General features: G+C 36.7%; 1 protein-coding gene across 1 annotated transcript in view; it reads left to right on the forward strand.

The window, feature by feature from the left end:
• FAM91A1 (family with sequence similarity 91 member A1) overlaps positions 1 to 25,552 on the forward strand; it is a 27,089-nt gene extending 1,537 nt beyond the window's left edge. Inside the window, exons 2-24 of the mRNA XM_057368319.1 lie at positions 434 to 518; positions 1,178 to 1,329; positions 2,121 to 2,178; positions 3,745 to 3,812; positions 5,034 to 5,147; positions 6,188 to 6,278; positions 8,646 to 8,708; positions 9,751 to 9,857; positions 10,612 to 10,650; positions 10,761 to 10,873; positions 11,775 to 11,893; positions 12,305 to 12,417; positions 12,618 to 12,704; positions 13,098 to 13,230; positions 13,881 to 14,029; positions 14,469 to 14,603; positions 16,635 to 16,748; positions 17,660 to 17,732; positions 18,956 to 19,105; positions 19,552 to 19,659; positions 19,903 to 20,026; positions 21,054 to 21,123; positions 22,455 to 25,552. Coding sequence (XP_057224302.1) covers positions 434 to 518; positions 1,178 to 1,329; positions 2,121 to 2,178; positions 3,745 to 3,812; positions 5,034 to 5,147; positions 6,188 to 6,278; positions 8,646 to 8,708; positions 9,751 to 9,857; positions 10,612 to 10,650; positions 10,761 to 10,873; positions 11,775 to 11,893; positions 12,305 to 12,417; positions 12,618 to 12,704; positions 13,098 to 13,230; positions 13,881 to 14,029; positions 14,469 to 14,603; positions 16,635 to 16,748; positions 17,660 to 17,732; positions 18,956 to 19,105; positions 19,552 to 19,659; positions 19,903 to 20,026; positions 21,054 to 21,123; positions 22,455 to 22,631 — 2,442 coding nt within the window. The 3' untranslated portion in view covers positions 22,632 to 25,552. The remainder of the gene's footprint in view (positions 1 to 433; positions 519 to 1,177; positions 1,330 to 2,120; positions 2,179 to 3,744; positions 3,813 to 5,033; positions 5,148 to 6,187; positions 6,279 to 8,645; positions 8,709 to 9,750; positions 9,858 to 10,611; positions 10,651 to 10,760; positions 10,874 to 11,774; positions 11,894 to 12,304; positions 12,418 to 12,617; positions 12,705 to 13,097; positions 13,231 to 13,880; positions 14,030 to 14,468; positions 14,604 to 16,634; positions 16,749 to 17,659; positions 17,733 to 18,955; positions 19,106 to 19,551; positions 19,660 to 19,902; positions 20,027 to 21,053; positions 21,124 to 22,454) is intronic.
• The last annotated feature ends 1,026 nt before the right edge of the window (positions 25,553 to 26,578 follow it).

Genomic DNA, 26,578 nt, shown 5'->3' on the forward strand with positions numbered 1-26,578 from the left:
TTTTTTTTTTTTTTTTTTTTTTTGGGTGTTAAGAATTTGTTAGGTGCAGCAGTTCAAGCTTCACATCATTCACCATGCTTGGTTTATGCTGCACTAATTCTGGGTAATTTCTCAAGGCTGAATGGCACTGAAAGCTTGGTAAATGTTTGATGCATCATGTCTTTGATTTGAAAGTCAGATACTCCCATGTTATCAGAGTAGTACTAGGGAAAAAAGTTAAAAAAATGATTGTTTAAATCTGCGTCCTGTGTARAGACCTATTTAAAGGTATTTTYGAGCTCATAGGGAGATTAAAGGTAYTGTCACTGTTGAACTGGGGGACTCCCTGAGCAATGACAGCTGCCTGCATATGTTTCCTCATAAGACGCTTTGCAGTGTTTTAACTAACAGGGGTGGTTGTGCATGTCAGTTAAAGGGCCTTTATGTTTTCAAGGGTCTTGGAAACTCSCAGAGGGAATATGAAAGGCAGGTCGTACTCTACAGCATCCGCAATCAGTTGCGATACCGGAATAACTTAGGTGAGTAAAGAAGCAAAGTAACTTTTGATTGCTAGCCCGTTCTTGAGTGTGGATGCTTGTTTTTTCTGTAAAACTGCAWGAACAAGTCCAGTTCAAAGGTCCTTCATTCCTTGAAAAGAAATACTTCTAAATAATAAAAGATAATAAAAAATCTTGACTTTTGAGTACATTTGGCAACTTACCTAGCAAAGCACTCTTGAAGGTTGCTGAGTTGTCAGGTGGAACTGAATTCCTAGTAGTTCTGCTGCCATGTTCCAAGAAATTAAGGTATTAAGGGAGGATTTGACTAGTCCAACCTGTCACTAGGTGCAATGCAGACAGTTGCCCTGACTTACAGGAGCTCTTGGCTATGACTTGTTTGCAGACTTTCAATTTAGTTTATGTTGACTCAATCCATTTGTCTTTCCAAAGCAGATAATAATTCTACAGCCTGCATGAATTTTGGGTCAATGGGCCACTTCCTGGTAATCTTTTAGATAAATCTGCTCCTTTAAGTSTACTTGTATCTTATGTAGAAATCCTTGGATGCTGAATTCCTTACAGCACTACTTTATTTTGCATTCTGTCAATTGCCATTATGCTATTTTTAATCYTTTGTTGTAACACTTTTTAAAAAAGTTGAACATCATAGAACCTTGTAACTTTTTCTCCCCTTGTAGTTAAGCATGTCAAGAAAGACGAACGTAAATATTATGAAGATCTGTTAAAATACAGTCGAGATCATCTCATGCTGTACCCGTACCATTTGTCTGACATCATGGTAAAAGGTCTGAGGGTAACACCRTTTTCCTATTACACAGGCATAATGGAGGTGAGTGCAGAACTRTGGTGGGAGATGGTTGTTTTCTTGTGTTGTGATGTTGGTAATGACAGTAGTGCATGCAAGGCAGTGGCAGATAGTTTGTTTTTGTGCATGTCTGCTAAGAAGTTAGGAAACGGTATGGAAAGTTCCTAGAGAAATGCTTTTACCTGCAGTATTTTCCATTCTGCTTCATTAGCCTTTCAAGAGCTGGACTTTTGTCATGTGGAGCTGGGATGGCACTCACTCTTTCTCTTTTGATGTTTGAGATTTGTCAGTCTTCACTTCAAACTGTAAAATAAATACCTCATTTTAACCATATTGGAAACTTTTTGAGAGGCCTGAAGCAGCTCTKTTTTTATGAGAACAAAGATGGTTCTGTTTTCTGTCAGCACTGGCAACCTTCTTTTATTTTCATTGGATATTTGAAGTGTTTTTATTTTATTTTGTGTATAGTGGTTGCAGACATAATGGATTAGTTGTTTGTTTATTCAGTTATTATTGTYAGCAATTCTGTGTGCTGGTTTCTTTTTGTGATAAGAGATGCAGGATTTTGTTTATTAGTCTTTCAATTATCATTTTTATTTGCAAAGATTACATTAAACAGGAGTCTCATTTTTTATGTATTTARCTTGCTGTGTAATGATTAATCAAATAATTGTTGAGTTTGGTAACTGACTTAAATAAATCTGTTTAAATTTCATTTCATTCTTAAAGTTAAAAGGACAGGCAGAATTTTGGACCCACTTCTCTGACACAATGACTTTCTTCTTGCAACTTAAAAGTTTTATTTTCTTTTTAAGGATATAATGAACAGTGAAAAAAGCTATGATTCTTTACCCAACTTCACTGCTGCTGACTGTAAGTATTACTTAGTTGTGTTATTGCTTTCAGTGAGTTAGAAGTAAGGAGCTTTTGAAAATGGATTTGAGGCATCTGTTTGCTTGAATATGAGCATATGAATGAAGGTGTAAAAGTATTTAAATAGTGATATTAAGGAGTGTGTGCTCTTCATATAGAGTTCTTTCTGTACAGGCAGGACTGGAGTTGGGCTGGTTTGAGTACAGACAGACATGGTACAAAACCTTGCCTCTGTCCTTTCTTGTTGTGCATTCCTGTTTGCCTGCACTTCCAGCTGGGGTACGTCAGCAAACTGAGCTGCTGATCCTTTCCTAGTGTGCTTTTTTTGGCATGTGTTGGGAAGAAGACTCAGCAGGACACTGAGAGGCTGCAGACACTCCTGTGAATGTGGATTGGGGATGATGTACCAGAAAAGACAGGAAGAGGACGTGGTATTTTATGATACTCTGGATGTGTCAGATATTTTATCTATTACACCATTCTGGGCATAGGATGGGGAGCTCAGGAAGACAGAAACCTTGAACCTGGTGGGGTAGAATGGAGTAAGATCAATACTGAGAAGTCTTAYAGACTTCTGATGTAACCTGATGGCACAGGGAGGTTATTAATCAAACCTGCCACTGGAAAGTTATCTGTAGTTAACACTTAATTCCTTGCCTTTGATGTACTTTCATAAAGTTCTTTTTAAGGATATTGTGTAGTCAAGTGAGGAGTAGCCTACAGGTTTTGAAAACAGTTGGTTTTGGTTTTAGAAGGATTTTATCAGTTAACTACTAGTTTGCCTCTGTGCAATTTTCACAGCAGGGAAACAGATGATGAAGAACTTTCCTCAGCATCATCTTGCTCGTTGGAAATCTAGTGTTAGTCAGGAGTATGAAGAAAGAAAATGTTTTCCTGTTTTTGTTTKATTTCTGCTCTCCCCCAACAATTCTGTTATCTTAGCATAGATGCAAATTAGTGACTGCAGYATAATTGATTTAAATTTCTTTAATTACATTCTTTCATAAATGTTAGTGTTGAACTAGAAAGTTGGAGTTAAAGCTGAGACAGAATACGGCTTTAAACTGATAAGTAATTTTCTACTCTGTGTTCGTGGTTTTTTAATGGTTGAAAGCTAGAGATTATAGAATTAAATTTTGATTCAGTTTAACTCAAGTATATCTTAAGCATCTTCCTTAGAAGATTGAGTGGCCTTTTGTGTCTAATTCTGAGAGTTCTAATCCAGTGTATGGCATGGGTGTTGTTAGGGGAAAGAAAAACGACCTAAACGAAAAGCTATTAGTCTGAAGTTGTTGATTTGAGTGTAGGARGAAAGGGGGTGGATTATTCCCTGCTGCCCTGTGACTTGAGTGATAGGGGGTTTCTTTTTTTTCCCCTTAACCTATACACAGAGAATGAATGGGGATGGACTATGGAATGAATTTAGCTCCTATAACTGTCCTTTTATTTTGGATAAGAGTAATTAAGAAAGTTATTTCAGAAGTAGGTCTGATTCCTTGAAAGATGTTTAATATATCTTCATCTTAAACCTGTCTTAAGAGAAATAAAACCTTACTTATTTTTCAGGTCTTAGACTTCTTGGCATAGGAAGAAACCAGTATATTGATCTAATGAACCAATGTAGGTCTTCAAAAGTAAGTTTGTTATTCATTTTCCTTCCCTTTCCTTTACCCTTCCCTCCCTCTCCCCCATATTATTTCATAGGAAATGGAGAATGGGATCATTTCCTGGCCCTGGTCAGTTTAGTAGTGTGCCTAATTGAGTGTGATATGGTGTATTGTTAATTATACTGTGTTTCCTCAAGYTAATAAAGAGCTTTTTGGTTTAAAATCAAAGTGTAGTAAAGGAAAAGATATTTATTGCTACTTTTTAATTTTTCTTAATCTTATGTTTTTGTAGCTGTACCTTATGACCCCAGATAACTAATGTCTCCTGGCCACTTATAAGCATGGAATAATGATACTGGTTCTGAAAAAATTTTTCCATGTTTCTGTGTGTGCAGTTAAGATCATAGTTTATTGTGGAGCAGTCATCYATCTAGGTGTAAATTCTTGCAGTGTGAATGTTTTTCTCCAAGACAGTGCTAATGAGCCTGCACAGAAATCCTTGAATGTGAACAGCACATGTGGAACACATTGTGATGACTGTTAAAAGAAGCAGGACCCTTAGTTTGCAACAGTTCAGTGCTTTCTTTAGGGACCTTAGAAGTGCTCTTGCAGTAGCTTCATAGTCTTTTAACTGAAACTGGTCTTACCAAAATATGCAACTGATAGTGAACCAAAAAATAATGGCTGTGCAGTCAAAGATAAGCTGTTTAGGTCCATAAATAAACAGTATCCTCCAGTTTTTCTTTCTTGAACTGACATTCGCTGGGTTTTTTTTAGCACTGTGTTTATTGAGAATGTTGTGCTTTGTCCCTTAAAGTAAATAAAATATRTTCCTAAAATGTGTTTTTTGAAATCACTGAGCTTCTTTAAAATAGCCTATTTCTATCCCTGTGCTCTCTTACCTGTTCGCATTAGGAAATGTCACAAGTAGTTTAAATTTGGACTTSATCCTAATGTGATGGAATAGTGTGGATTTTAATCAGCAACACCTACAATATGGATGAGCTTATGGGAAGATTTAACAATATCAGATGGAATTTTTTTTTCCTTCCTATGTCCATATATCTGAGAGAGGAGAGGAACTTTTGCTAAATGACAATGCTAATAGTATATGTCTCTCTAGCCTGTGTATATAGTATGCTTAAAAATGGATGTTTGTACAGATCAGTTTTTAGAAAGATGAGTGAATATCTGTGCATGTTGTCTGTGCATCTTTATTACCATCTYAAATGGACTGTACCACTGCAGAAATTTTTCAGAAGGAAAACTGCCCATGATCTGTTACCCATGAAGCCCGTGGAGATCGCTATAGAAGCGTGGTGGGTTGTGCAGGCTGGTTACATCACTGAGGACGACATYAAGGTAGTGTAGTATGGATTGCATCTCTAAATCTGGTTGAATACTGACARTCCCTAAAACAGGGGCTGTCTTTTGTGTGAAATGCACAAAGATTATGGTACAGATGTGCAGCAGCTCTTATGGAAACAGAGATTGGAATTAATGGAAATTCTGATGTTTTCTTTGACATATTCTGCCCTCTCTCCCCTTTGTGCTTTCTGCACTATGTACAGTGTAGAGGTGGTTTTGCATCAACCAGTCTGTGGTAACTAATGTGTGTGACCCTATGATTTGTAAGGAACCAGCAACAAAATATGTTTTCTTAAATTTCRTATTTAAGCACTGACAGGTCAGTTTTGACTGAATCTTCAACTTCACTGTAATTAGTATCACAATGGCAGTGGATTGGATACATATTTTCATTGTTTTTGTTCTTTSTGTCTGCTTAGGTTTTCATTGTTATCACATAAAAAGCTTCTGAGATGACTTAATGTTTCACCCTTACTCTGCTTTCATTTCTCACAGGCGTTTTTTTTGACAGTCATTTGATCTGGATTTATTTTCTTCTCTATAAGTTTTTTGTTTAGATTAGGATATATTTATAGCAATGATGGGGTGTCTTTTTTGAAATATCTTAGGCTACTCGTATTCTGACATCCCACCAAGACAGGGTAGTTAACATGAAGTCAATTACTATGATATTGTAATGGGCCTCTTTCTAGAATGATTCCAGTTGTATRGCTGAAGACTCAGTTTGGAAGTTTTCGAAAGCAAACCTATTATACTGTGGACTTCACTTGCCAAATTCTTGTGCAATTAAATTTTCTTTCTTAGACCATGCATAATTTTGTGTGGGTACAAGCAAAACAATTTAAAGACTTTAACAGGAGCTGCAGTGAATTCTTCAGTGCAAATATTTTGGTTAGGAATGTGGGTTACTCCCTGTACTGTTTTATTACTTATGACTGATTTGAGGCTGAAGTGTTTGTGGATTATTGAATGATATTAAATAAGTTGCATAGACTCATTTCTACAAAAGATTAATAAGCTTGTTTTTTACCTAGATTTGTACTACATCAGAGAAGTCTGCTATAGATAAGATAATTGATTCAGGTCCTCAGCTTGCTGGTTCATTGGACTTCAATGTGGTTCACAGTAAGTTTTTAATGAATATTWCTGCTTTTAGATCTTGCTTAGTAAATTCTGATAGTAGTGTCTAGAAAGTAGGAATAAAAGAGGATTTAGACAGCTGAGGCATGAAGAAGAGTTGGAGGAAAATACTCAAAACCTTGTACCGATTGCAGTCTAGATCTTGTAAAYGGCTTAATGGTGAACAATTGGCAGCTCTGCTATTGCTCTGTTACTGTTTGAGTCAATAATTTCTTTAATTAGAAACGGTCACTAAAGATTGTGGGGGAAGAGAATGTAGATGAGGATAAGAGAAACTAAAATTAAAATGGTAGAATTGGTAATCCTGAGTAATTTAAAGTGCACTCCTTGCTTTTCAAAGRAGGAGAGTTTTTTAGGTTTTTCTACTATTTTAATACAATAAAATGAAGCTGCCTTGTTTCACAGAAGTCTGCAGCTGTTACTGAAAAATKATATTCATATGGCTTCCTATTTCACTGTAACAAGTAATAGGTATAGACAAATCTAATAATAGSGAATAAATAATAGGGAATAAAAATTGACTGACAAAATCCTCCTTGAAAAGTCTGTCTGTAAGGGCTTGGCTTACTACAAGCACTGCTTGTAAGTAATTGAGGCAGAATTTAATTGCCTGTTACTGAGCAGAACAAAACATTTTAAAAGAGTGAGGTAGGTGAAATTCATGCTCTGGAGGGGATCTGAAACAGSATAAGGCTTAATAAAATTTGTATTCCAAAACCAGCACATAATCTTTCTTTATAAATGGCCTGGTGTTGTTTGTGGAGAGTGTTACAGCTCAGGTTTAGTAGGTTTAGAAGGATCTAATGTATGGAAAAAGAATATGTAGACAATTAATGCAAAGGGACTGCAAGAAGGATTGTGTTTTATGGGTGAATAGGACTGTTTAGTCCAAACGACAATGCCACCGATATATTTCAGGTGTATAGGTGAGGATGTGTCAATTATAAGAGCTGAATCTGAAGGAGAGAGTGTAAAACACACTTAGCATTTATAATTTCCTGATCCTGGTGATTTATAATTTCCTCCTGATCCATTAGAGCTGATTTGTTGATACACATTGTTTTGCAAAGCTGACTATGTTACTGCCAATGCTGAACAGTGATTGTATCAGYATGAATCCAAGTGAGTTAATGCAGGCATTTTATTTAAGATCTGATTGAGGGTTGTAATTTAACTAGATACACTATAGATGTGTAGGCACACACCACTGTGTGCGTATGAAACATCCTGATAGTTCCAYTTTGGGTGTTTAGTAGCACTTCACCTGAGGGCTGTTGGTAACTTCACCACCAGCCAAATGATTTTGGCATAGATGGATTGATCTTGGTTAACACCAAAGGAACCACAGACTATGGATTTGTTATTGTAACAATAATAAATGTGTTATTATGAAACTGCACAGCTTATTTATGCTATGCAGTTCAGCTTTATGCCTTGCCATTAAAGTATACCTAATATTCAAGAAGCATTTAAACAATSCTTTCAGGCACATAGTGTGATTCTTGGGATATTCTGTGCAGCGCCAGGAGTTAGACTCCATAATCTTGATAAGTCCCTTCCAACTCAGCATATTCTATAATTCTGTGATAGCTGTTACAAAACTTAGACTCTAAAGATAACCATACTGTAATTTTTTTCCACCTTTCTTAAAAATGTCTTACCAGCTCATCTTCTCTACAGAACAGTTGAGGTGCTTAGTGCTCAAATCAGTTTCAAGCAGGGAAAGTGCAGTTGAAATGTTTACCATATTGTTGTCCTTGTACACAATATCTGTGTGTATCTGCTGCAGCTTTGCTGATGTCTTATGCTGAAATGCACCAGAATTAACTATAGCAGTTGTATAAAAAACACTTTCTGTGAAGATGTGTGGCAAGGACRTGTGAGGACCACCTGAACTGATGTGATTTAGTTTGTATCCTTGCTACCAAGTGTGTGAGTGGCCTGAGTAGCCAAAGCTGACAAAGSCAATTCAGGATAAAAACCCCACTTCTTTACAGTAGAGTGGAGATGGTGAAAACTTAAGTTAATATTTAGGCAGAGATCTGCTCATTTTTTAAATGGAGCTTCTTTACTCTTTGGTCATTTTGCTGTGCTGTCTTGAAAGTACTTGTAGAGTTCCAAGTGTGCTGCATCAGGCTGTCAGTGAGGAGCTCTGGTTTAGGGTGCTACCTGCTTGGTAGTAGGTGTGGTTTATTGATCTGTGCATCGCAAAGAAATACTCTACTGTGGAGCTATTAGGAMAAATTACTTTAACATCTGAATTGGCTGATGGGGAAGTCTGCTTTATATCTTCAGTACTTTGGAAAATGCTATTTTTTTTTTTTTTGAAATTGTGTCCTTTCTTTTATAAAGGTTTGTATAACAAAGGATTTATTTACCTTGATGTACCAATATCTGATGACAGCTGTATAGCAGGTAAGGAAATATTTCATGTTATTATATCTGTGTTTTCTCAGTTTCATTTCAGTTGTCTTGTAGTTCTCTGTCCTGGAAGCTGCATGCCTGTGTATGTGTGCATGCTCAAACAAAACATTTGAGCCATGAAACATTTTCTTGACTAAATGTTTACAACTCTTTTTTTTTATTGTATATAGGGTTTATTTCAACTTGAATTTTTAGGTTATATTAAACACATATTTAGGTAAGATGAGATTCTTTTATGGGAGTCATGGCATGAATTAATAAGTACCCTCCTATAGGTTTGTAATGAAAAGGAAGAGTAGCATAGAGAATTGTAGTTACCTTACCAAAAATASATAGGTTTTGACTTCTTTCCAGACAGATGTAAGGTTTTAATAGATACCATTTCTATTCTTCATGGGTATTGTCACTTCAATTAGTCAYGGACTGTGTCTGGGGACTGTGTAGGAGCTTAAACTAGCTGTGGGCTGTCCTTTGAACAGCTTGTTATGCTGCGATAGGTCTCAGGGGTTTTGGAATTTGGTTTGATCTGCAAAGGCATGAATTTTTTGGAACCTGGTCATGCAAAAGTACCTGGCATTACTGTAATAGAAATCRTTTAAGTGAAAGTTCTCTACAGACAAGAGACTTACTGCTTAGATAATTGCTTTGGGACTCTCAGTTCTGGAGTATGTGGGTGGTGTGGGGTTTTTGTGTCCTGTTCCAATCACAGTTGTGATTTAATCTATCCACATTACAAAATCATTTTATGGGCTGGACACTGGAAATGAGCTGGACAGTGCAAGGCTGTGATGCAAGGTAGAGTGGCTTTAGTTTCTATAAGAAAACATGACAAGCATTGCTTTCTTAAGGAGTGGGGGAATTTTAAATACCTCATATGCTTTCTTCAGTTTTTTTATTCTTTGTGTCTGGGAAATCCTTAGAATTGCAGATACCAAGAAGGCTAAAGTGTAAAGTTATTTTTCTGTTTTAGTACAGTGTCGGTTCAATAAAATAAGTTWCCAGATTGTAATTTTGAAAGTAATTCTTATTTCAGTGCCCCCACTCGAAGGTTTTGTGATGAACAGAGTGCAAGGTGATTACTTTGAAACACTCCTGTACAAGATATTTGTTTCAATAGATGAGCATACTAATGTGGCAGAGGTAAGTACTATTTAACCTGTGTCAGGGAGACAGGAATGCTTGAAAATGGGCCAAAGCACGCTGCTCAAAATACTTAGAGATACTCATTGATACAAAGTGATTTTGTTTAGACATACTGCCAGCCTGTAGCTTTTATAGTGCTTCAAGCTTGAGGGAGTACCTTCAGTTGAGGGAAACAATTCCATTAGCTGGAATGAATTTATAGAGAGATAACTAAAGTAGATTTTATATGAGTTAGAACTGGAACAAAGTCTCTTTTGCTAAGGTGAAATAAAAAAGTTCAAGTAATTTTTCTTTGGCAGTGAAAGCATGCAGGGTGTTGGCTTCAAGTAGGAATGTAGCTTTTGCATAAGCATAGTTTGAGCATGAGAAATATGCTTTCATAAGGTCTTCTCAAAACTTGGTGAATCAATATCTGAAAAATACCCACTGAATATATGCAGAATTTGTTTTCTTTTCTTCTTTGCGTGTCTTCTGACATACATGACTAACCTAAAATAATACACATGGTTAGCCTAGAAATTACAAAGTGGAAGATAGTCTCGTATTTCTTTTGCATGCTTTCAAGTGGGACAATTATGAAATTTCATGCTCTTTTTTCATCATGTTCGATGCAGACAAAATTGCTTCTACCAGTACAAGCTGGTTTTAGAAATAAGACCAACAAAAATATGCCAAAGCCCATGAATAGTGAATTACCTGCACTGTTAATACTGTATTGCTGACTTGTCTCTGGTTTTTTTCTTTTTTTTAGCTGGCAAATGTGTTAGAGATTGACTTATCTTTAGTAAAGGTATGTGTGTACAATGCATTTGTGTGACTGGATGCAGAAAGTTCACTGTCTTGCAACCTTGGTTTCATACAGCAGTTCTTGACTCCGTGTGTGTGTGTATGTTCCTGCAGAATGCCGTGTCCATGTACTGTCGGTTAGGCTTTGCTCATAAAAAAGGCCAAGTAATAAACCTGGATAATCTTCATCCATCATGGAAAAATGTTCCTTCAGTAAACAGACTGAAGTAAGTGTCTTTACTCTTTCTTTGGCTTATTTTCTCATTGAAGGGAAACTTGGAACCAAAATCTGCTTGTAAAGCTATGGGTTGCTTTGTTTGACTTCTGTAATAACAGATCTCCCTTGGCATTCTAATGTGAATAATGATAAGAATGCTTGATTTGCATGTTAATCTGAGGATGAGGAATGGCAATTTAGTCTGTAAGTTAAGAGTACTTCATTTGGTGCTGTTACTTAGTACTGGCTTTTTTACCTTTAGGTACCTAGTTGCTCATTTTCCAGGAGATGAGGATGCATTTGTTTTAAACTTCTGGGGTCAGAAATAACAGCTATCAGTGTGCTTTTGCAGAGTCTGTGGCTCTTAGCACTGCTGGCAGTGAACATGTGCATAAAGTTTGCTTGTTTGCTCTCAGGTATCGTTGCAGTTCTGTCAATGATACTCTCAGATATGTGTGCATCTGTATCACTTCCCAGGAAAGTGCTGTTAATACCAATCAACAGAGTTCTCCAACTTGAAATGTCAAGTTGCATTAATTAAGAATTGTCAGGTGCTTTTAGTTCACTATCTGCTWAGCCACTTAAAATTACTGCTATGCCTGTTTTCTTTAATGCTTTTGCAGACTGTGAAAACAAAGGGGATTCGATTTTTTCCATTGTATTCTTCAAACTTGGTGGTTTGATTTTTCAGATCTCTTTCGCAATCTGTTATTTTCAAACCCCCAGTAAGCCTTTCTGCTGAAGCTAAAGCAGGACCCTGAGGGATAGTAAGTGTGACTAATTTAGGGCTTAGACATATTGAAAGATGTGGGTTGGATATGCCTGTGGATGGACAACTAACACTGGAAGGCAGAGATATTTCTCTGGTGCTACAGTGACCGATAGATGTGGATTTTAATTCACATTAATAGGAGTACTTTGGATCCTCAAAAGATGCTGCTTTCATGGGACAGTGGGGAAAACAGAAGTCCTATACAGGAAGCTGGGTCATCAGCCACAGATACAGATACCAACAGTCAAGATGATCCAGGTTAGCACTAACAGTAAATTTTAATACATTAGGATCAATTATTTTTTATTTATAGAGTGGCATAGGCTGTAAAGAGGCCTAGAAACAATTGAAACACAGATTATATAGATCCTTTTGTCATATGGACTGTTCAGTGGGGGAGGTGGTGTCTACTTCTTCGTTTAAGAGTCTTTAGCTAAATAACTCTTCTTCTSAAGATGAGACTGATCTGTATGGTAGATACAAATTGACACAAAGATACCAACATCTGAATTAAGCTAATTAGTAGTTTAGTAATAACAGAATTTTGTTTTACTTGGTATGGTGATAACTAACTTTTTTTTTCTCTGTTATTAGATTTGATTAAACTTGATGATACTATTTTTAAATAAAATAAATGTAATCATCTACTTCCTTTTTGTTTTCTGTTAGCTGAAACAGCCAGTGTGAGCAGCCTGAACCTGTCTAGTGGACACACGAAGCGCATTGCCTTCCTGTTTGATTCTACTCTCACTGCCTTTTTAATGATGGGAAATCTCTCACCAGTATGTCCAAATTGTTTGGTGTATTATACCAAGAATAAATATGTAKAGCTTTAAATTACTTTGACATCAATATAATACAGCTTTATTTTTAAAATAAATATTTAAAAAACCTTCTCTTCTTTTTAAGTAGTAGTTTTGCTTAATAAAACTTTCCATGCTCTTTCCATGTCAAAGAAGACATTTTTGTTTTGTTGTTCCAGAACTTGAAAAGTCATGCAGTCACTATGTTTGAAGTTGGGAAACTGTCAGATGAGAGTCTTGACAGCTTCTTGGTGGAGCTGGAAAAGGTAAATTGTTACATGTTTGACAAAATGGTTTTTCAGCACTTGAAGTGTTAAAGGGGCCAACTTCACCTTTTAAAGAYGAATCTAGAAGGACAGCTATAGAATTATGTAGGAGTAGTGCTGTATCATTTCATAMCCTTCAATCCTTATACCTAAAGAGTGAATGATGGTTCTGGTAGATATTGTCTTTGTGTACTTTTTGACCATTCCACTAACATGGCCAGGACTTGCTTTCCATTTAATAGTTGCTGTAGATCACCTTTGGATATAATCTGCAGGGTTATTACTCAATTACAAAGTTTTAGAATACTGATTTGTTCATCTTTCTTTTGGTATAATTGATGCTTATATAAATAGCCTGACGCTTGTATGCATTTATTTTGGTTTTTTTTTTAGGTTCAAAGCACAGGGGAAGGGGAAGCACAGCGATACTTTGATCATGCCCTTACACTGAGAAACACAATACTGTTTTTACGGCACAACAAAGACCTGGGAGCACAAGCTGTACAGCCTGATCAGCCAAATAATGGTACTRTGAGCACCTCTGGAAATCCTTCTAAGTTGATTTAGTATTTGTCATGGACTTCGCTTTCTGCCCTTGGTACTGTTGTAGAAAGCAGTCAGTAACCTACTTGTTTAAAAATATTTTGAAATATTTTCCATCATTCTTTGAGCCTATGTTACTGGGTTTACTTGTTGAATGGCACATTCGGTTGCCAAGGCTTGCACTTAAGATCCAGATCTTGAAGCCAAGACAAGCTGAGCTTGAGAAAGACGTTGTTTCAAATCATGTACTCCTGAAAGCCATATAGAGGGGTCATCCCTTATTCACAGCTGTTCTGTCAAAGAAACATTTTTCAAGTCATGAAAAGGAATGTATTCTAATGGAGATAGTTTGTTTTTTTTTTTTAAAACTTGGTTAACTTCCTCAGTATCACTGTGTTTATTTCCTGGGTTCAGCTAGTTGGTGAGGAACTAGCTCAGGGTCAGACAACCCTGTATATCTAGAATTACTAAAATTTTGTACAGATTTATTATAATTCACCCCAGTTGTTTAAAACTTTATTGTGGAAAATACTTTATTCATGGCTTAGCAGAGAATGGAAAATCTGAAATAATATTCTGTGTTTGTATGTCCATTTTAAATGATAATTTAAGAATCTTGTATTTTGAACATAGGGTTCCCCTTGGACCTGTTACGATGTGAGAGCTTGCTTGGTTTGGATCCAGCTACCTGTAGCAGAGTTCTCAACAAAAATTACACCTTGCTGGTTTCCATGGCACCACTCACCAATGAAATTCGACCTATTAGYAGCTGTACACCCCAGGTGAGAAAATACTGAGGGATTCCCCTCCCTTCCCTAGTAGTATATCTTCTTAATAGCTTTTTGAATGCATTTGTTAGATGTTCCTTTTAAAGTGACAAAATTTATGGCATGTAAATGTTTAGTTGAGGAAAAATGTGAGTATTTAGTAGATTAAGTTTGTTTAATTTATTAACAATTTTTTGTTTGAGTGACAGTCAGTGACAGATATTTTGTTCTTGAATTTAGATTGATAGAAAATACGTAACTATCACCTTTCTGTGAAGAGTCTTCTGACACTAGACTGAGTACCTAGAATATAATCAGTAGAGAGTAGTACATTTGTACTTCAATGCTGAAAATCTGGATTTATATTTCTTTAAAAGTGTTTCTTCTTAAATCTGTATGTATGATGGTTGCAATATGGAGTTATTTGTGAATAACTTGAATAATCTCTCTTCAGCATATTGGGCCTGCAATACCAGAAGTCAGTTCAGTTTGGTTCAAACTGTATATATATCATATAACTGGACAAGGACCACCCTCCCTGTTGCTCTCTAAAGGAACACGTCTTCGAAAACTCCCRGATGTTTTTCAGGTAGCCTGCTCATGGATTTATTCTCCCTTCCTTCTCCAGCTGTTTCAAAGATACGCTGTATGCTATTTAGGGATAACAGTTGAAGTCAGAGGTACAATGCATTATAGATGATGTTTTCTAGAGGCAAGTTTTAGCATCTTGGTGTGTAGCATCTTGGTCTGTTGTCTTTCAAGGTTCTGAAAAAGGAATGTGACTTATGTCTCTCTCTCTGTCAGAATGTGACTTCAATATATTTGATGCTACCCCTTTCAAGTTTAGTGTAAAATGTGGTACTGCAGTCTTAAGAGTTTAGGTTTGTTAGCCCATCCCTAGAGCATGTTRCAAATATGTAGAAGAGCTGTGTGAGAAGATGGAGACCTAGTATTTTTTTTTTTTTTAGTATTGTGCAAGAGCCGTCACTTCTACAATAATTTTGCCTGGTTTAGATGATGGCTACCATGATCACTTCCAGTGATYCAAATCTGTGATGGAGACTTTGAAGTTATTTTCTATAATTCTTCCTGCAATTTAAATAGCAGAATAATTTAATAAAGGCTGTGCTAGGTTGGAAAAAAGGTCTTTCTAGCCCTGTAGCCTGACTTGTAGCACTGTCTGGAAGCAGCAGCAGCACATGATGTTACACTTCCTTGTAAGACCTTTCCACTCTCCCACATGTTCAGGTCTGGAACTTCCTGAGCTGCATGTGATTCTCTGTAGACAGAGATTGTGACTCAAATTGTTGGCTCTGCACTAATGAATTGATTTCCGCAATTCCTTCTAGCCTTGAATCCACCTAACTTTTTTGCATTCTTACAGTACTTTGGCAAGGACTCCCCTTAAACAGCACAGGTGATCAACTTCTGCCTGAAAATTTTCAGATGCTACCTTCTCCCATTGTGTCTCTGAGATGCTTTAAAGACAAATGTACCACATAGGAGCTCTTCTGGGTATTCTGTATACTAGACAAATGTGGGTGGAAGTGGCCATGATAACTTCTAAACTTGCCTGAACCAAAAATCTTTGTATTTATTGACTTTGATTTGAAGTGGGCATGGCCCATTGTTAAATGCCATGGGTATTTAACAGTGTTTAGGCCTTGCTGCTCACAGTGGAATTTGTAAGATATTATTGTTAAAGTTTATAATTGCAGAGAGGCCTCTACACTTTTGATCTCTTTTTTTTTTTCATTTTTTAGATACTTGGGGAGCTAAATATATTAGAACAGTATGGAGACATTCAGAGAGGGAGTGCATTCTTTGGTGTACCAACATCAGCAGTCCTCTCTAGCTCTAGGATTTATAGATTCCATTCCTCTAACCTCATTARTTTAAACCACCAGTACATGTATGAATTAGACACTTCTATTAGTAAAAACGCATTTAGTGTGGTAGCCTTGGAAAACTTCAATACTGGATCAGTCTCAGTGTGCTAATAGGGCAGATTTTCTTGAACTAAATGRCTTTCCAATCTGGACTTTTTTTCCTCTATGTGATTATGAGTGCTGCTGCTCTCCTGCTGCTATTTTGTGATGTTATTTTCTTAGGGAACTATGAAGATGTTTCTAGAAATCTTAAGGAGATGTAGTAGAATTCAGTCTTGAAAACTGAGCAACTAGGAAATTAATTAGTGTTCTTGTCTTCCTGTTCCCCACTCTGCCCTTGACAGGCATTTTGGGATTGATTGATCTTCATTCTCTGCTGATAGTGTTAGTTTATCCCTCTTGTATTTTCCTTTTAAATTCACGTGGGATTACATTCAACTTGTATTTGCTAGTAGGCTGCTGCAATGGCCACATAGCTCTTACAGGCCTTGGTGACAGGTATTTGCTGTCCAGAATAGCATCCTAACTTCGAGGCTGGCAAATTTTCATCTTTACCAGGGGTATGAAAATGAGTGATTGATCCTTGATACCAAGTACATCACTGTAGAGCTGCAGTTACCTGTGATAACTTCCTGGTTGTAACAATATGCTAATACCTAACTGTAGTATTTTACTTCATGTGCTTAGATAATTTATTACCACTACAAACACTGTTAATTTTTCTCTTACAGGGTTATGATCGCCTACTAATAACATCTTGGGGTCACGACCCAGGAGTAGTTCCTACTTCGAATGTGCTCACGATGTTGAATGATGCTTTAACACATTCTGCTGTTCTAATTCAGGTACAGAGTGCTCTGTATAAATGATGAAAACCTGTATAATTTTCTGAGTTAGGCTGTTGTGTGGTAGAGGATATTAACAATGTAGAAGAGCTGCACTTTTTGCCAAGAGCTGAAAAATATGTTTAACTTCTTTAGGCAGTGCTGGTGTGATTCAGTAGTGGTTAAGACACGGAGTTTGGACTGAGTTCACATTATGTRTGTGTTATTTATTATGGGCAAGCATAATGAGTTTTGGTAGCTAAAAGTAGGGAAGATGGTAAACTGGAAAGAAAGTGAAGGACCCACAATCTTCTTATAGAGCAGTAACATAAGGTAACTGGTATTATGAACTGTTATTCAAGAAATGCACCTTTTCAGACTGCTTGGTATTTAGCTGTTACAAAAAAGTATGAACAACATGCTGTTTATCACRAACAGCAGAATAGGTTAAATTTCTGTATTTGGGAGAAGTAAAATGGCTTCCTCATCAATCCTTGGTTCAACTGAACTCTCAGAATTAATCATTTAAATAAATAGATGTTTAATATTGTTGCAAAYATAAAATTACACGTTCTCAAAAGCCAACTTGTAAGCAGCCTGTGACTGCTGAAAAATATTTTGCATGTAGGGGTGAAGACTCCCTTTTGCTCCAAAAGTGCTCAGCCTTTAGAAAATACTTMTGTAGCCAGTAATTGGAGAGAAAAATGGCTCCTCTTCAGTGAAACTTAACGTCACTGTGTTTACCACCTGCATTTTAATGGGAAAGGTGGGGCATTTTAATTATTTCAGCTAATCAAGACCTTTAATGCATAAATACCTTCATTTGTTGCTTTCATCAGCTTGGCTGGTACTTCTTAAAAGGGAGCACATGTAGGACTGAGCTAAGCTGATGAGTATTTTTTCTGTTCCTAATTTAATTTCTTGATGTTCAGGGGCATGGCATACATGGAATGGGAGAAACAATGCACATACCTTTCCCTTTTGATGAAGCTGAGCAACAGGGAGGTAACTGATCATCTTCAATGTARTTTCTACATTACATTACACATCTGCTGCATATCATATTGTGCAAAAACTGCAATTATCCTTTTAAAACAAACTGATTTTATGAGTCATATGAAAAAATTGAAAGTTGTAAGTGGTTGAAAAGTCTGTTCTGAGCTTAGAGATATCATCTTCCCCTTTCTATCTTCTTTGGCCTAATTAGAATGTGTTTTTTGGCCTCTCTCCTCTCCTAACACAGATGTAAAGAYGTAACTTCCACAAATACCTCCAAATCTTTCTTTGTGTATATTTGCTTATTAACTAGTGTATTTATTAACTGCATAAATAATTCTTCCATATATTATATTGAGCATTTCTTAACTGTAAGACGAGTGAGACCAAGACTGGACCAACTTAACTTGATTATTATCACCGGAAGCCTACTATGGAGGCTTTTTCCCCAGGAAAAGCTTTGCTGGCAAAATCTATTCCTTCAWAATCTGCCTAGCTCAACTGATTTTGAAAGGTGGGAATTAACATGTTCTCAATACACCTTCATGAGTAGGACAGAAACWTTGCATAGTTGAGGCCATAACTTCTCCAAGTGAGAGCTGTCATAAAGGTATGAATTTCCAGATATATAAAATCTAAAATTATTTAAGCTACCACTTGGAAAAGGCTGGGCCAAGTAGAAATAAAACTAAGTTCCTAATTTAGTTTTTACTGGTTTCAAAATTTGTTACTATTTGCTCTCTCTGACATGTCTGGTTTTTCATCTAGTATCAAGTTGGAAGAAACCCTGAACTTAGAATCTCACAAGTTCTGACATGAATAGCTCTGTGTCGAAATTCCTTCCTAATCTCTAATGCTGTATTCTAATTCTTCAGAATTTCACATATGTGAAACATGTATCTTGCATTGAATTTGCTCTAAAAGACTGGCACTGAAAGAGCTGGACACCTGATTCCTAGCTGAACCTTGCCATCTCTGTCTGAATGTGTCTGTGTAGGAGAGATTGCCTTCTGTTTGTATTTTTCTTTCTGCTTGGCTCTATTACTGTACTATAAAATACCATTTAATGCTATCCCATATCTAACAATGTGATCGCTTAGATGGAGCATTATAAGTGAGAAAGTCCAAATAAAAAACTTTCCCTGGCCTAGAGAGGAACCATATGATTATGGAGAGGCCTCTTGTAGAGTAAGCTGGAATATGTTTGTTGGTTTTTTTTTTTTTTCTATTAGACTTCTCTCGTATGAACATGGGCATTCATACAGCTTTAAAAATACTGAGAAGCAAAGTGGACTTGCAGCATTTTTGTGGCTATGTCACAATGTTGAATCCTTCAAGTCAACATGCTAACAGAAAGCTGAGTGATGCTTCGGATGGAAGAGGTTGGTTACTGATAATTGTCTTTATCTGTGTCCTTTTAATTTCAGATACAGTCACTTGAGCAAAGGATTAAAATCTTTGATTTGTAACGCTACAAAAAATAGCATCCAGCACAGATAGAAGCCTACTTTGAGTGTAAATCTATTGCAGTAGGCTTATTTCCTAATTCTTTGAGACTAGCTCAGAAATACCAAATACAGATTAATAATCACTGAACTAGAACAGTCGGTAAAGAAAAAAAATACTCTTTCAAATATTAAAAATAAATTGTGCCAGAATGTAATCTTTTATAAGTGTTGAGAGTCCCTAAGTAATTCTAGTCCCAAAATGAGTCACCCCTCTTTCTCCCTATCCCTTCTTCCAGTTTTACAGCTTTATAGACCTTGGGCTAAGGTAACTAAACTTATATAGATGTGCATGTTTGATGTAAGAATTACTTTGCCTTTAGGAGAGACTGAACTAGCATCAGGATCTGATGTAAATGGGAGCACAGAATCATTTGAGATGGTAATAGAAGAAACCTCAGTGGATTCTGCAGTCAAGCAAAGCCTTGAAGGTAAAAACATGACAAATGGCTTGTACTAAACAGTACCTCGTTTTTAAGACTCTGAATTCATTRTTTGATTATTTTCCAATGCTAAATTCCTCTTCAGATTTCTTTAAATATTTGAGCAGCTCAGTAAATGAGCTGATTTTAAAAAGCAYGAACTATGTAGTGGATTCAGTTCCAAGACTGTTGACCCCAGAATGAGTTTTCTTTTTCTTACAATGTGGTTATCTCATGTTTTTTTTGCTGTAGTACCCACAACTGAACTGGAATGGGTTCCCCTGGAATTATGCTTTGGCATTCCGCTTTTCAGCTCTGAATTGAATCAGAAGGTCTGCAGAAAAATTGCCACTCATGGATTATGTAGAAAAGAAAGGTAAGCTGTAATTTATTGGCTGCAGGTTTAACAGATGGTGTGTATTATGTCTGGAGCTTCTGCAAAGAGATACCTACAACTCAATAACTATAAAGCAGAACTGAGCTATGTTCATAGAGTAGCTAATTCTAATGTGTAAGGGAATTGGTTTTTGACTCATGAGTCCTCAGTTGGGGTAAGATTAAGATTAGGCTCTTTTTTATAGTTTCTGTAAGGCAAAAATTGATTCTTTGTTGTAAACTGTCTATGAGCAGATCAGGAAAAAAGTAAATTTGGGTGACTTCCTACTCATTTTCCCTTCTTTGCCAACACAGGCTTTTTTTCCTCCTCATAACTCTTCTGGAGTGGGGGAGGAAAGTTTACTGGTAGTGCTTTGATGTAAAATGCATTTAGCTCTTCTGGAAATTTTCTTTACTGTTGGTATGCTTGTTAAGTTTAGTCACGGCTTATGATGCAGCTATCTAATGCTTTTACTGCAGCTTTTCTTTACAAAAGATTATTCTTTCAACAATGAGATGTTGGGGTTTGTTTCTTCTGTTTTGTTGGGGGGGGGTTGTTGGGGTTTTTTGTGGATTATTTTTTGTGGCTTTTTTTCCCTAAGGCATGATTTTGGAAATCAAAAGTAAGGCTGCTTGAAAATAAGGTTTAAGGCTCTTACAGTAGTTGACCTGCTTTTAACAGTGTGTCATTAATATACTTCTTAAAAGTCATGTTACCAGAATCTCCTAGATAAGAATGAGTATCTTATATAAAATAATAGTTTTCAATTGTAGTAGTTTCACTTTTTTCAGTGTAAATGGAGTGGAAAATAGCTTTTACCTGACTAGACTCAAGAGCAGATGAACCAAGCACCTCTTCAGTGATGACAGTACTATCAGGCTATATGTGTGAAAACGTTTAACTTTTTTACATGATGTTAGATACTATTGGAGTTACTTGTGAGCAGATTACTGTGGGGGTACTTTACTAGGAAAAAATTGTGTACCTTGAACATAGCTTCTTTACTTTTGTTTTTTTTTTTTTACAGCCTTCAAAAACTCCTACATTCCAGTAGAAAGCTGTCTCTTCAGGTCCTTAATTTTGTTCATTCATTCCAGGTAAGGAGCAATAATCCAGATATTAATCATTCTATATGGTCTGTCATTCCTTTCTGCCCTCTTARTTGCCTTTCTTTGTGTATGGAAACATACATGGTTTGTTTTATTTGACTTTTTAAAAAATGGTAACTGTATTAAGCACTCAAGTGCTACTTGAAGGGCAAAGCAACTATTCCTCTATCCCTTCTCTAGCCTCACTTAAAATTTGTTTCAACTCTGTGGTTGCTTCTGATGCTTAATTATTTTCATGTTTTTTATGGCATTTGCTCAGCAAAGTTATCCTTTACTCCTCTTGTTGTAACACAAGAGATAAATATCTCTTGGTTACAAGAGATATTTATCTGCTGGTTACTTGGTGGCTTCTTGGATATGTTGGAGAGATTTACTACAAACCAGGTTCTCATTTTATCTGCCTCTCAAGTCAGTGTGTTTCCTTAGGAAGAAAAAAATTAACATGGCTTTCATGCCAGTTACTTTTGTACTTAYCCTAAGATCCTCTAGAACTTTGTGTTCAGTACATACAAATATGTAAAACTACATACTCTGGGAGGCTTTTTWAAGAGTGTAGGTAAGGAATAGGGATCTTGTGTAGTAAGCAAAGAGGAATGTCAAATCTTCAGCGTGCTCTAAGTCTGCATGGAAGCAAGGTGTGTCCATGTGTAACACAGAATCTGCTTAACTGCACTCTCTTGTGATGCTTTTCTCTAAATCTCTGTATTTTCAGTAAGATAATACATTTGCAGGTTACTTAACCAGGCAGTGTTATGGATGATCCTGAAACTGTCTCCTGGTGAGAATGTTGGAGATTCTCAGTAGATTTGAAGCCCCAAAACCAACTGTCAGTCTCAAGTGACTTCTGTCYTAATGTGTTAGATATTATCTCTGAGGTACACTTTCCCAGCTGATGATTGTGGAGAGAAAAAAAGTGCTGAAGTGAGTTTTAAGATGAGAAAACCAAACTTCTGGAAAATAATATCCCTCAGCATATGGTCAAGTCATTGCCTCCAGATATATTTATCTATCTTAGCACGGTACAGGATGAATAGCAGTCTGATAGATGTCCTGAAGTTTTCAGAGATTTACATTAATCTTTTTATAGATCATCAGTTATAAGTCTCAGGCTTCTTGGAAGCCAAATAATGCATGCACAGATGCAGCTGAGGCATCTGTATGCTTATTTAATATTATTTATTCTGTTTTTACTTCTATAATAATTTGGTGTTTATTGGATCATAGTAACGCACTTCATTAACTCAAAGTGTATTTGCAGATTAGATTAGCCTGTCATATTCTTTGTTTTTAAGACATGATTTTCTTCCTTTTGCTCTTAGGAAGGTATTTCAACACTGGATCAGCTCCATGATGCTGGTTCTTCAAGTTCACTTTTGCAGCCRATTTCTGCAGATATGGGTGTTCCTCTTCCTGCCAAGAATCTCATGTTCAAGGAAGGTGTATTATCTGAATGGAATGGATGGGCCCCTTCCTCAGTTTTATTCAACCACACCTAAGGAACAGGTCAMACAGAGGTTCTTGTTCATTGATCACTATATGCCTTTCTTCTATTACAGTTAATTCCTAGTGCCAACCACTAAGAAGTGTACTGCTGCTGCAGCATAACCCATGTAAAAGTAGTGTTACAAAAATGTGTTGTGTTGCAGTATTGGGAATTACTTAAACTGTCTAGAACTTGTTACTCATTACTGCATATCTTGCTGCAACAGGGAGCTTTTTAGCTGTCAGCACTATTTTTATCTTGAGACAATCTTTCTTTTATAACTAAACATGCCCTTTCTAGGCTTTCTGATGATTGTTAAATTTCTATGCTGTCACCACAAAATTGCAATAGTAGTTTTATATGTTCGTTACTCAGACATAAATTCTGTTTAGTTTTGTACTGTATTACTGAAAATCTTTCTGTATAAAGGTAAGAGATTTGGCTCTTCCTCTGAAAGCTCAGTGATACCAACTGATTAAATAAAAGTATCATGATAATAATGGGGCATTAAGGATTGTTGAATTCTGTAGTTCAGCTTAAYGGTGGGGCCTTGACAAATCAGGACAATGCAAGGAGGAGGCTGAGTTAGTGCAGGCTTGATGTCCTGCTGATGACCTAAGGCCACTTCAAAGATGAGTGGTGCACTTTCATCTCTGTCAGAGTTTGATGGAGGTATGGAATTGTGGAAGGTCTGAGGTGGTTATCTCTGTTCTCAGAGTTTTTAATGATAATGGATTCATCTTCCTCTTGGTATGAAACCAGGAGTGACTGAGATTTGATCCCACTGGGAGTCTTTTGCTGTRATTTGAGGCTGGTGATGATTCCTGTGGGCAAACTTGTTGTCATAAATTGAGTTTAAGATAGATAACTAGTTTTGTCCTGTTGATTAATGTTTGAAAGAACAGGGCTCTTGATTTTTCACATCAGTCGTTAGCATAGGAAGGTAACAGCAGAGCATGTGAAGGCAGAGACTTCAGTGAATCTGTGTTCCTTGAACTATTAGCTGTTGATCATGATGMAAAGTAACAGTAAGCTGTTTTATCTAAAATCGTGTACTGGCTCTGTAGGGGATGACTTTATGTAGCATGGTTTTATTTTGTTTATCTTAGGTATTAACAACTTTTTGCCAGCTTAAAAGTCTGTCCCATTTAGCATGTGAGGAGAACGAGCAATGTAGTGTGTTAAGACTTCTCTGCTATCTTCCTTCTTAATGGAACTGCCTTGTTTTAAATAGTCATAACTAAAAATGAGACTTAATCATCCTGTCATTACTATCTTGCAATACATAATGGATCAAGGACCTGTGGCACAGATGGTGCTGAACAGCAGCAAGGAGAAAAATGGCAACATTTGGGTTTGTATCCTGTTCTGCCAGAAAAAAACATGTCAAAAGCTTGACGAGGACAAATGTACCATGATAGGATAATGCAGTGACTTAATTTACAACTGTGAAGATTCCATCCTTTTCATTGGCTTTATGTACATTCCTGAAGTGTAAGCATAGGTCATGTGCTCTAAGAAACTGGAAGTGTGTAGTACTTCAGTTTGTTCAGTGCTGCTTTCTTACATCTGTTTTGTYCTGGAATTTTACCAGCAACAGCTGAACTTAGAATTCTGCATATATCACAGTTACATTATCCATATAAAGCTGATCATTTACACCACGGTGATTTTTTTGTAGTGGATGTGCATACTCTCCATAGTGGTTTTTAAGTTGCCTTATTTCCTCCAAAGTTAAAGAAGAATTGGATGTCAATCTGCTCCAAATGGCTGAGAAAGCCTTTACTGTGAGAACTGTTAAATGCAGATTAAGCCAATACCTAGTACTGTAGAGGAATTAAGCAGTAGGTGATGGCTTACACCTTCAGGGCTATAGATGTTACTTTAAGCACTACTGTGAGCTGCAGTAGGTGAGCTAGTGTTCTGTATTATATTGAATTTTGCCATGCACTATCCATACTAGTATGTAAAGTGATGATAGTGCAAGTTGTATGGAAGTTTGAAAGTAGATGAAAACTTACTGTTCTCACTGCATATTCTTCAGTGTTGCTAAGTGAAAGATATCCTTTGTTATTAGGTTGTCTAAAGTAAAGTTTCTAAATAAAAGTAGCCTGCTCCTCAGAATTGGTTAATACCCATAAATCTTACAGTTAATGGTGAGAATTTCAGATGTGTTGCAGTTTTTTAGAACTCAAGACACTCTAATTTAGGGACTTTAACACTAGTTTAGGAGCTTAAATRTTCAAGTCTGCATATCTGAAGTTTACTGAATAAATTGCAACCAAAGAAGTCTATTGAAATTCCTGAAACTACTACAGCACCAGTGCTTGGGATGGCCAAGAGACTTCAAACTATRTGATGTTTGTTTTAAATATGGTGTAAAAACCCAGCAGGTCTCAAAGATCTTCATACCAAAAGAATCTATTTTATATTGTATTGCAAATAAAGAAAAATTAAATCAATTTCTTCAGGTAGTTTTATTGATTGTGGGGACAACCATATGCATTACACATTGTAAAGCTGTTTTAAGTTTCTGTTTCAGCACGATTTTTAACTTGCAGAAGACAGCTTGGCTTTGTGCTCTGGCACAACCCAGGTAGTTTTGAAGCTAGAAGGATGTTCAGGAGCCAACTAAGAAGTGTGTTACATTTGTTTTCAGTTTTTTTGATCATGACTTAATGCACTTTTTTTCTTTTCCTTCATTGTTCTCAAATTTTCCCTCAATTTCTTGTTCAGTGTTTCAAATGGTTTGTATTTTGGAAGTTTTAAGTACAACTGTAACTGAATACAGTTGTGCTCTTCTAGTGTGACATTGTTAATATTATACATTGAATTGTACAAAGTCTGTGTTCAATTAAATTATTGACACATGTAACAAATGTTTACAAATAAACTGTGGTGTAGGTCAAACCATGTGCAGAATCCTTCTCATGCAGTAGCTTTATTCTTGGGCACARCATTAAAATGTCACTCTCATCATAGTGCTCAAGGCCAGCGAGTGTCATTGAAGTATCTTTTCCCAGGACACCTGCAGTCCTGCAGAGATGCAGTTTCAGCAGTGGGAATCCTGTGTTCTAGTGTAGTCTTTCCCTCTGAGGAGAAGGGGAAGGACGAGAGCATCGTGTGTGCTGCGTCTCCTCCAGTCACAATCGAAACCTGTAGCTTTGKGTGCTGGGTATGTGAAGGCACTTGTGCATGTGCGGTCTTATCTGTTTGCTTTGACTAAAGACATTTTTGACCAAGAACTTGAAAGAAATGGGACCAGGATTATTTATGTAAGGTAATGCTGGCTGAGGATTCATTTTAGCAGTATAACTGCAATGAATCTGATGTCAGTGTAAAAAAGAAATACAGACCTAGATGATGGCAGAAATCAAATAACCTTCTCCTTGTGTTTAAACCTTCCTTTATTCTATCCTGAATTTTCTTGAGAATGTGTGTGTAACTATGTTTTTCTGTTTTTTCCTCTTCACCATTTGTTCATTTAAAAAGTCCCAATGCATGTCTCTAGCTTTATCTTTGTGATAGCGCTCAAGGCTGATTTTGGACCACAAAGAAATGTATGTGGTTTGACTGTTAAGCACTTGAAGCTAGTGTTAATCCTCCCCTAATCCCCTGGAACAAAGGCAAGCTTCTTAATGCTTCTTGGAAAGGGCTTTGATAATCAAGATTGTTTTCTTAGGAGCTATTTGGTACAAAAGATGCCTTTTGGAAATAGTCCTCCTGGTGAGGGCAGCCTGGGCCTGGGCAAGGTGTAGGAATTGGGTTGGGCCTGGAAACCTAAAGTCCTTGTGGGGCTGCAGTGAGGTGCTCAGCTCAGGGTTCCATCTGGTACACGTGGAGCTGAGTAAGGTGGCACGGTTTGCAGGGCTGCAGGTGACTCCTTGTGCAAACTGCTTTGATCCTGCAGCACTTCATGGAAGTGAATCAAAAGTATCACACTTCATAGGGTGAAGGAGG

The sequence above is a fragment of the Malurus melanocephalus genome, unplaced genomic scaffold, assembly GCF_030028575.1.
Source record: "Malurus melanocephalus ecotype Western Australia unplaced genomic scaffold, MMel_1.1 scaffold_3, whole genome shotgun sequence".
In the NCBI taxonomy this organism is placed as follows: domain Eukaryota; kingdom Metazoa; phylum Chordata; class Aves; order Passeriformes; family Maluridae; genus Malurus; species Malurus melanocephalus.